This window comes from Podarcis raffonei, chromosome 8, assembly GCF_027172205.1.
Source record: "Podarcis raffonei isolate rPodRaf1 chromosome 8, rPodRaf1.pri, whole genome shotgun sequence".
NCBI lineage: Eukaryota > Metazoa > Chordata > Lepidosauria > Squamata > Lacertidae > Podarcis > Podarcis raffonei.
Window position 1 is genome coordinate 18080494 of NC_070609.1, and position 11132 is coordinate 18091625.

The window sequence follows — 11132 nt, forward strand, 5'->3', positions numbered from 1 at the left end:
GGTGTGGCCTGGGGCCAAACAGTGAGGCCTGGAGCAGGACATTGGGCACCCAGTCCTGAAGTGCCCCATCCCTGCCTTAAATCTAAAGAAAAAGATGTGCTTTGAACGTTAATTAGTAAATGCCATCTATTCTATTCGTGCAGTCTTGTGTTTCAAAGGCAAATACTGCAATTGTATACCAGTGTGGTGTAGTGGTTAAGAGCGACAGACTCGTAATCTGGTGAACCAGGTTTGCGTCTCTACTCCTCCACATGCAGCTGCTGGGTGACCTTGGGCCAGTCACACTTCTTTGAAGTCTCTTAGCCCCACTCACCTCACAGTTTGTTGTGAGGGAGGAAGGGAAAGGAGATTGTTAGTCGCTTTGAGACTCCTTCAGGTGGTGATAAAGCGGGATATCAAATCCAAACTACTACTACTACTACTACTACTACTCTTCTTCTTCTTCTTCTTCTTCTTCTTCTTCTTCTTCTTCTTCTTCTTCTTCTTCTTCTGCTTTGGGAGCCTCAGAGTGATATAAATAAATATGTGATATGATATAATATACAGTTGCAGCGTGGAAGTCAAATGGAATCCATTCCGGTCGTCCGTTCAACTGCCAAAACATTCGAAAACCAAATTGTGGCTTCTGATTGGCTGCAGGAAGCTCCAGCCAGTCAGAAGCCTTGAAAGCCCCTTAGAATGTTTGGCTTCCAAAAACAGTTCACAAACCGGAACAGTCACTTACAGGTTTGCGACATTCGGGAGCCAAAATGTTCGGGAACTAAGCTGTTCGAAAACCAAGGTACGATTGTACGTATTTTATGACTGGGGTGTATGCAGTTTTAGGGGAGGAGTCATTACCAATTTCCTCGTTCCCAGCCACTCGTACGTCTGGGTTGAAAGACTCAGTGGAGCTGCTGTTCCATTCCAGAGACAGAGCACGAACTAGCGGCCACCTGAGCAGAGCAGCCAGCAATGTAAAGCCAACGCCTAGGCAAAAGAAGACCAAAGTTCACCAAAAGAGAAAGAGGAAGGGAGGGAGGCAGCAGGAGGCAGGGAGAAGAGTTAGAGGTGCAGCTGAGGAGAGGAAGAGCAGAGCACCCAGCAGCTAATCACAGACTGCCAGCTTCGGGGAGCAAAGGGGAGGAAAAGTAGAGCAGGCCGCTCGCCATGAGCAACTACGAGAGGCTGAAAGATGATTCCACCACCACTCAGGATCCACCTCCTTACGCTGACAAAGACTCCCATGAAGACCCTGAGCCAACGAAACCTCTTATTGGACCAGAACCCCGCCACATGGGCTGGCCCTCTAACGCTGTGCCATCCCAGTACCAACACTATGGTGCAGCTGGTGCAGGATCCTACCAAGTTCCGATCCTTCAACCTCCGCAGGCCACCGTCATCATTCGTGGTCCACCTGCCAATGAACCTGATTACCTGGCCTACTCTATCTGTACCATGCTTTGCTGCTGCCTCCCCCTGGGCATTGCTGCCTTAGTTTACTCTGTGCAGGTGAGCTCCTCCCTCTTTTTCTTTGGGCTGGGGGAGATGTAGTGCTATAATAAGAGGAGGTCCAAAAGGCCCCATGACCTTTTCTGATTTCCTTTTAGCAACAGTCTGTAGAAGGCGACTTGTGGTGTGGCTGAAATTCAGGAAGCAGGGGAGCCTAGGGTTTTTGGATTCAGGCTTTGGGGATTCTTTCCTCACCCCAATTGACAGAGAAAAATAGGGGTGGTTGACTTTTGCTGCCCAACTCCCTAAGGGACTGAGTCCCCTAAGTCTATGATCGGTCAGAGATAAATGGATGGAGGCAGGAGGCAGTGAAAGCAAGGCAGATCTTTATTTTTCTGTTGCAACAGAGTTCCCTCTCCACCTAGCAAGGAGCGTAGAGAGACCCAGAACCAAGAAAAAACATCTCTTTTAAGGGTTTTCATTTTGGCATGGAGAAGAAGGACATCCCCTCTACAAACAGTCAGAAATTACATCACACATAATGTGGGGTAACTGTGGCTCAGGTAGGCCGAGGTGTCATATTCCTGAGGATTTGGCAAGATTTACATAGTTCCAGACACAGTTTGCAGAAAAGACATTTGATAAGACCAGGGGTTGGCAACCTAAGGCCCATGGGCCACAAGTGGCCCAAGTGGATCATTTAACCAGCCCACGAGCCACCCCCAAACCGAGCTGCCTGCTCAGCGAGTCCCCGTGTGCTGTGCTAAACTGGGTGCCCACACGATCTGGCCCACAGAGGGATCTCTGCCAGAGTGAACCAACCCAGGCAAGGTAAACCTTGCAGACCCCTGGATAAGACAATCAGGATGCCTGTCAGTCATCCCTCATCTGGGCAAACAGTGACACTTAATAAAAATGAGGTTCAATAGATATAGGAGAGGAATCCCTTCAGGAACTTCCCAATTGCTACCTGCCTATGTGGACTAAGGCAAGAGGGATTAAGGAGGCGGAGGAAATATTTAGAGTCTTTAGGAGACCCAAGCTGGCTTTTGGATTGCTCTCCTGTACTATTGTGGTGTATATACTTATGCATGTGTGCAATTGCCAACATTTATTCTATATTTGCGCCTGCCAACCTAGCAGTTCGAAAGCACCCCCGGGTGCAAGTAGATAAATAGGGACCGCTTACCAGCGGGAAGGTAAACGGCGTTCCGTGTGCGGCTCTGGCTCGCCAGAGCAGCTTCGTCACGCTGGCCACGTGACCCGGAAGTGTCTCCGGACAGCGCTGGCCCCCGGCCTCTTGAGTGAGATGGGCGCACAACCCCAGAGTCTGTCAAGACTGGCCCGTACGGGCAGGGGTACCTTTACCTTTACCTTTACCTATTCTATATTTGAGACCTTAGAATTCCTACAACACCCATCATTTAAGCCACGGTGTCGTGCTACAGGAGAAATGTCAAAGCACAAAGTGGGTGGTGGTTTCAAAGAGAACAGGATAAGGGGATCGCTCAGATGTTGCTTTTGCTCAGTCAAGGCAAAACTCAGGCAGGGTGAGGTTCAGAGAGGGGACTGAATCAAGTCTGTGTTCAGGAGGGTTCCAGCTGGCTGGAGGGGCTCAAGCTAAGATCTGCAACTCTGAATCTCCTACGCTTCAGCAGGAAATAAAGGCAACCTCCGGCCTATATAGTATCAGCACAGCTGCCTCTACCAGCAGTGTGAGTTGTTGTTTTGCTTAAATGGGCCCAGCCCTCTGTGTTACGGTGGAGCAAAGGAGTCTCTGCTTGCATTGGGTCTTCCAAGTCCAAAGATGACATTGCCAAAGTCTCTGGCCATTGGAGAAGACAAAACTCTGAATCCTTTATTTATTTATCTTTTAATTTTTTTATAATTTTCATTTAGATATATTACAACAATTATTCCATCATAATTGTAGCATTTCAAACTTTGACTCCCTTCCCCGTGTTTCTGTGGTTCTTTTCATTTCTTTTCATCTTCCTGCATACTCTTGAGTATAGGCTATATTAAAGGCTGAATTAAAAACACAAATTCCCCTGTAGTTATTTTCCCCACCACACTGTGTCGCCTCTGTTCCTCACTTTATGACCTCTTCTAGCAAGGTCACTTTTTCTTTTGTTTATCTTTCCTGCTTCCTGTTAGTCCTCCTTCACCCAAACACAGTCATGAGCTTTCTCAGAAATGTGGGATTCCCCTGGGGTATGATTTTATCCCCCCTGCTGTTTAACATCTACATGAAACCACTGAGTGGGGTTATCTGGAGTTCTGGAGCACAGTTGTCAGCGATAGGCCGATGACGCACAGCTGTACTTCTCCTTTACATCTGCCGTCAATTCTCTCTCTCTCTTTCTCCGCAGACCCGAGAAGCCAACCTTAATGGAGATGTCATAGCTGCCAAGAGAAACTCCAAGATGGCGCGCATTTTGGCCAACACAGCCCTCGGGGTGGGATGCGTCTTAATTGTTGTGTATATCATAATAATGGCAATTGTGTATACAAATGCAAAAAATCAGCATCCGCCTAACTAAGGATTTGCCGCACAGCCTCCACCCTCAGAAAAACCTCCCCACCACTGCAATAATCAGAGAAGGCCTGGTTGGATGCTGTGCATTTTGACACATGCATGCACATCACATGATTTCTATTGAATTTACGCAATGACGAGCAATGGGGTGCATGAACTTTCAGAGCACTTAATGTAGTCACTTTAGAGGCAATGCCTAGGAGCAAATTTGTAATATATTCTGTAATACATCCTGTCATATATTCCAATACGCATTGGAAATCTGTTCCTAAGTATATATATAATTTTTGAAAAGGGGGTGTGGGGGGGTTATAAGAGATTCTGGAAAATGCAATGTTATCAAACAGGATCTGATGACAGGATGCCAGCTCCACTTATCATTATTGATCAGAGATGAACAACTGCAGACATAAAATAAAGCCGGGAGCCAGAATAAGCCATGGGTATGTGAATGTGTTGAAGGTAATGACTCAAACTGTTTATAACATAGATGTAATGGTTAAACAAGTCAAGGCAGAAAAATGTGAACCCAATTCTACCAAAGCAAAGTAATTAAAATATTCAAATGGTCTACACTTCTTCTTTTCTTGACATCTTTATTGAAAGTTCAAAAAGTACATAATTTTATGTGCACTAAACATTGTGAGACATAAATAAAAGAGAGAGAAAGAGAAACAGAACCCGTGTAGAAGGGAAAATAAAGGGGAGACAACCCAAAACTCTATTCTACCGAGGGAAAGTAATCAAAGTATCCATATGCTCTACACATAGCAAGTGTTGGACATCATGGGTGATTCCTTTCTGATACACAAACAATACAGTTCCAAATAGGAAATATTAAGTTGCATTCGGTGCTTCAAATACCCGTATTCTCATCGCACAAATTTCAGCCCAAGCTCTGCGGAAGAGGGGCAGTGAAGGTGTGGCGGAGGGTCAAATAGCACATTACAGCAGCACATTTGGCCCCCAGTCCTGAACTGCTTCAGTCCCCCTCCCTTAAAATGAAAGAGGAAGAAGGAGAGTTCACCATCACCCCATCACAGGAAGATGTGTCTTGAACGTGAATTAAATGCCACCTCTTGTATTCATCCAGTCTGGTGTTTTAAAGGCAAATAATGCGCATGTATGGTGCTTTGGAAGCCTCTCGGGGTGATAAAAATAAAAATGATGTGATGTAATATAATATAATATATATGTAATATGTAATATATGTAATATATATGTAATATACCTATAATATGATTGGGGTTTTATGCAGTGTTAGGGCAGTACCTCTGGCGGGGGACATGCCGTGCTCCTTCTGGGGTAGTTTGCCCACCTTTGGTCCCCACCCTGCACCAGCTTGGGAGGGCGATGGAAGGGGGGGCAATGCCACGCATGACGCCACACATGTGACTTCATGACATCTGGAGGAGCCAGGGGAACATCCAGCCAAACATGGTGGCCAGGTGGCTTCAATGGCTGGGGTTCAGACTCCACCTTCTCCTAGAGCAGGAAGCTGCTTCGACCCTCTTTCCACTCCATGGCAGGAAGTGGAGAAGAAGGAGTCGCGCCCCCCCCCCCGCCATGGATGTAATGCCAGGAATCACTGTTTTTTGCTGCCGTTTGCACAAAAGGAGAAATACAGCAAAAGGAGAGTCATAAGAGCATTTGTAGAAAACCCTTATGTGCATATTGCTGTGGTGTTCAAATACAGCCAGTGCCTAGATACATGCATACGTACATGCATACATACATACATACATACATACATACAACATAGCTACCTGCAAAGATATATAGATGATAGATTAGATAGATAGATAGATAGATAGATAGATAGATAGATAGATAGATGATAGATAGATAGATAGATAGATAGATAGATAGATGGATAGAGATAGATAGATAGATGATAGATGATAGATAGATAGATAGATAGATAGATAGATAGATAGATAGATAGATAGATAGACAGACAGATAGATGATAGATAATATATGGGATTTGTATGTTTTCCATCCCATGGCATTCAGCAGCTGTCTTCTCTAGCATGAAAGGATCAGTATCTTTGGATTTCTACCCAAATTTAGGATTCAACATAGACTAGACTACATTCATTCATTCATTTCATTAAACTTACATCCTGCCCTTCCGCCTAAGGAGTAGCAACCACATCAATAATGAAGCAATTTAATCTTACAAAAACAGTTTAAAACAACCCTCCAGTTTAAGAGTTAAAAACATCTTTTAAAAAGGCCTCTACTCCCACAGCAAATAATTTCAGGGTTGCCAAGAACAGATCTTTCAGCCAACAAATGCCTAAGGGAGCAGCAATGTTTTTGAATTCTTCCTAAAAGTTTATAATGAAAGAGAGAGGGATGCCTTATTAGGGCACATCTCAGATTCTCCTACGTGGGAGCTGTATATCTGGCCTGGGAGAAACTACTAGCCTCCCCAAATTTATGAACCTGCGCAGACCCGATGACATCTCATATACTTGAGAATTGCAAAATCTCTCTGCCGTGTGTGTCCATGTCCACAGCAAGGATGACGGAAAAGAACTACAGCACTACATGGCTAGGAAATATCCTCCACTTCCTGGACCTGTGTTGCAATACCCAGGACAAAACTGTCTCTTGCTCATTGCTTGCCCCTCATTCCACACGCTCTTCATCTGGAAAGCTAGACACAGCAAATCTGTCCTGTCTAAGAAGCTGCGTATCTAGGAGTCTCCAAAGGAAGGACCCAGAGCTTGGCTTGCATTGCAGAGGCAACACACACACCTTAAAGAAGACCCAGACCACAGGAAGAGGGTTTTAAGGCAGAGGGTAGGAGAACAGAGGAGGGGGGAGAGAGAGAGAGCAGGACACGCAGCAGCTAACCAGGGCAGCCACAATGGAGGAACGCCAAGAACTGAGCAGAGGTTGCAGAACTGAGAAGACGAAGGAAGAAGAAGAAAGCACCACTATGAGCAACCCAAAGCATGAAAAGCTGGGTGAGAAGGCACTTGCCGCTCAGGACCCCCCTGCCTACTCTGAAATAGATGCCTATGCAGAGCCTGACCCACTGAAACAGCCTCCTGGGCCAGCACCCCAAGCAGGCTATGGGGCAATGCTAGCACCTCAAGCAGGCTATGGGGCAATGCCAGCACCCCAAGCAGGCTATGGGGCAATGCCAGCACCTCAAGCAGGCTATGGGGCTATGCCAGCACCCCAAGCACGCTATGGGGCTATGCCAGCACCTCAAGCAGGCTATGGGGCAATGCCTTACTATGGCCCACCTGGTGCGGGATCTTACCTAGGCCCAGTCCTTCAACCTCCACAGGCGGTCTACGTCACACCTGTAGAGCCCACCAATGAACCCGATTACCTGATCTACTCCATCTTCACCATGCTCTGCTGCTGCTTACCCCTTGGTATTGTCGCCTTGGTCTACTCTGTACAGGTAAGTGTGTGTGAAAGGGAGAGACAAAGAAATGGGGGTGGGGGGTGAGGCTCTGCTAGAAAACAAAGGAGGCAAAAAAGGCATGCCCCCCCCTTAGTAACAAGGGGTTGCACCCAACTCAGAGTGTTCTCTACTCAGAGAAGACCCATTGCAAGTAATGGGTCCAAGTTTGTAATGGGCATTGAATTCAGTGGGTCTTCTCTGAGTAGGACTAGCATTGGCTTAAGTGCTGTTTTTGGAAGGTGACATTGCAAGCTATAATTTGGCTGTAATTGGGAGTGGGACTTCTGGATTTCATTGAAAGATATTTCCCTTTGCAGTTTAAGCACTGGCACAATGGGAGTGGGAGGGGAGTGAGGAGAGAAACTTGATGCAGTTTGAATTGAAAGGCAAACCTACCTAATTTGCTCTTTCCGAAATGATACATAAACCGAAAAACAGTCCTCCTCCCAAAATGTAAACTTCTCTGAATTTTGCAACGCAGTTCTCCAGCCAAGTATGTTTGTACCAAAACGCAAACGCTAGGGCAAAACGTGCGTAAAATGCATACACTCATAAAAGCAACATCTAAGAAAGGATTGCATCGTATTATGGGAAATTGCTTTGCAAACGCGTCTATCTGCTAGTCTGTTGCGGTGTGAGCAAGGGAGAGTCTCATAGCACCTTAAAGGGAACAAATTGTTGCGGCATCTGTTTTGGTGGACCTGAGCTCCCTTTCATTGACTTGACCTTGATAGGTAGGTACCCACCATGTGATCCTCAGATAAAGGGCAGTATGTGCATTTAATAAATAATAACGAAATGAATATCATGCCACCACTTAGCTGCAGAATCCAGGCATGGTTAAAGGTGTGATGTGGAATCAATTTTTTTATTTTAATGCAACTATGACTGTGGTTGGAAAACCGACTCTTTGGCAAGGGCTAACTAACCATGGATCTGTTTGCAACTTGGTGAGATGGTCACCTGGAACATCTTGTCACACAGCTAGGAGATTGTTCCTCATATCCTTAGATCAAGGGCCAATTCTTCACTGGGCATGATGCTGCAGATGATCAGCTGCAGGGCAAAGAGCTCTCTATGCCACCCCAATACAGTACCAACCTGATTATGGCACAGCTAATGCTGGATCCAGCCTCAGTGCTCTGTGTTTCGAGAACTGGGATCCAGCTTTGTCTTCCTTCCTTCCTCTTTTACTGCATGCATTCACAGAATCGTATAATTGTAGAGACAGAAGGGACCCTGAGGATCATCTAGTCCAACCCCCTGCAATACAGAAATATGCAGCTCTCCCATTGGATGGTCGAACCTGCAACCTTGGCGTTATCAGCACTATGCTCTAGCAGACTGAGCTACCCATCTGATCTTTCTCTTGGGGCATGTTTGATTTTCCTTTCTCTTTCTTCCTTATTCTCTCCTCCTCCTCCTCTCCCCTGCACCTCCTCCTCTCTTCCTCCTTTTAAAACAATGTGCATGAAATTACGAGAGAGAGAGAGAGAGAGAGAGAGAGAGAGAGAGAGAGAGAGAGAGAGAATGGCAGAAAGCCATTTGTGTGACCCAGCTTAAATGTGGATGTGATCCAGGATACGGCTCACCTCAATGGGCTCATTTCCCTTCTTTGTACATCGCCCCCGAGCAAGGAGTTATGCAAATGCTCATTGTAAGTGAGTTCTCCATAACTGTGTGCCCAGGGACCGTGAACCCCTCCCCATCGGGCCATATCAGTAAAACAAGGACCACAGGAAACATTCAGTGAGGTTCAATTAGGCCACAACGTTGTTGGTTACAAGTGTAACTGAGTTTTGGCTTGGCATTGAGCAGCCGCCATCTCCTCCAGTCAGCCTGCTGGAGGGATTCTGGGGATCAAGCCTGATTTGGGGTCGACCCATGACATACATTAAATAAATGCAACCTGCAAAGACTTGCGGCATTGGGGAGTGCTGTGGCTTTTAGCCTGGATGTATGGACAGAAGCTCCTCCTTGTGGATCTCTTTATCAGGATACCCCAACGCCAAGGAGTGGGGAGCAGAGGCTCATAATCTCCTCTCCACCACCAAGGAATAGGCTACTTTCATCTGATCTTTCTCTAGGGTATATTTCATTTACCTTTCTCTAACCCACATTCACTTTCTTTCTTATTCTCTCTTTCTACCCTTCTAGTTCCCTGCTGCTGCTCCCTCCTCCCTCCTCCTCTTCTCTTTCTCCCTTTAAAACATTGCATAATGTGAGAACATGATGCTTGGCTAGACAGGCTACTGGCCTGATCAGGGTTGCCATGCTCTTACGCAGTGCGGCTTGCCATAGAACTTGTGGCTACATATGCACCACACATTTCAAAAAGTCCATTTAAAGCACATTTCTCTCTGAAGAATCCTGGGAACAGTAACTTTCCCCTCCAACAGGGCTACAGTTCCCAGCCACTCTTAACAAACTACAGCTCCCAGGATTTTTGTGGGGTGGGTGTTTTAAACATACGATATGAACCCGGCCCTCCAGATGTTTTGAGACTACAATTCCCATCATCCCTGACCACTGGTCCTGTTAGCTAGGGGTGATGGGATTTGTAGTCCCAAAACATCTGGAGGGCCGAGTTTGCCTATGCCTGGCTTACAGTCTTGCTTTACTCTGCTAGGTTCCAGACTAAAACCACAAGGTTACTGGTAAGTGAATGATAGCCTCAAGCAACAAGATTCTTCATTGGCTAACACCAGGCAGCTGTTTCTCAGCTTGCCACTTCTGCATGCTGGAGGTGTTCCCTGGCGGTGTGGTTTCTCACTCGCTTCTCTCTCTTTCTCTGCAGACAAGAGAAGCCAACTTCGCTGGAAATGCCGCGTCCGCCGAGAGAAACTCCCGAATGGCACGCCTCTTCTCTCACCTCGCTCTCGGGATTGGGCTGGGGTTCCTTATTTTATATATCATCATTGTTACAAGAACTTTTAGATAAAAAATGTTCATAAATTTACAAGGCAAACATATACATGAGTATGTAAACCACGTGTCTGAAATAGTACAGGAGAACAATCCTGAAACCATTTTGACTCTCCCAAATTGACCTCAAATGTTTCTCTGCAAGGAGGAAGGAAATGGGAAAGACTCTCCATTGTCTTTTGCTTACCTGTTTTTAGGGCATCTTTCTGTATGAATAGGGTGAGCCTGTGACCTGGATTCAGGAATTAAAGTATTTACTATCACAAAATAATGGCCAGGCTCCCCAAGTAAGCAATCACTGGCCATTGTCAGGTATCCTGGCAGACAGGACTTCTGTTGTAGACCGCCTCCTTCTGTGATGTGTGTATGATGTTTTTGGGGGTGATTTGAGCTACAGGGTGGGCAATTTCAAAAGTCTATATAAGGGCTTGCACATCATTGTTCTGGGTTCCTCCTCCCTTCTTTTATTTTTTTTTATAAAGATATTTATTAAGTTTCCAATTTTATACAAACAAAAAGAAAAAAGAAAAAAACACATACAGTTCACAATACTTAATTTTCAATGACATATTTCCCTGACCTCCTCATACCTCCCCTTCTTGTATTCCAATTCAAATTATTTACTCAGCAAATCCTTATCTCAAAACATTACAGCTGGAAACCCCTTAATTTCAATCCAACATCATTCAACATTCTTTAATTTTACAATATTTCTGTAAATAGTCCTTAAATTTCTTCCAGTCTTCTTCCGCCGACTCTTCTCCCTGGTCACGGATTCTGCCAGTCATTTCTGCCAATCCCATACAGT

General features: G+C 45.7%; 2 protein-coding genes across 2 annotated transcripts; both read left to right on the plus strand.

Annotated features, from left to right (window-relative positions):
- The first annotated feature begins 654 nt into the window (after positions 1 to 654).
- LOC128418521 (proline-rich transmembrane protein 1-like) lies at positions 655 to 4545 on the plus strand. The gene is made up of 2 exons (XM_053398244.1): positions 655 to 1491; positions 3804 to 4545. Exons 1-2 carry the CDS (start codon positions 1150 to 1152, stop codon positions 3972 to 3974), a joined length of 513 nt encoding a protein of 170 aa, XP_053254219.1. The 5' UTR covers positions 655 to 1149; the 3' UTR covers positions 3975 to 4545.
- Positions 4546 to 6412: 1867 nt separating this feature from the next.
- Positions 6413 to 10700, plus strand: LOC128418520 (proline-rich transmembrane protein 1-like). The gene is made up of 2 exons (XM_053398243.1): positions 6413 to 7396; positions 10197 to 10700. The coding sequence occupies exons 1-2, from the start codon at positions 6848 to 6850 to the stop codon at positions 10338 to 10340; spliced, it is 693 nt and encodes a 230-aa protein (XP_053254218.1). The 5' UTR covers positions 6413 to 6847; the 3' UTR covers positions 10341 to 10700.
- Positions 10701 to 11132: the final 432 nt, after the last annotated feature.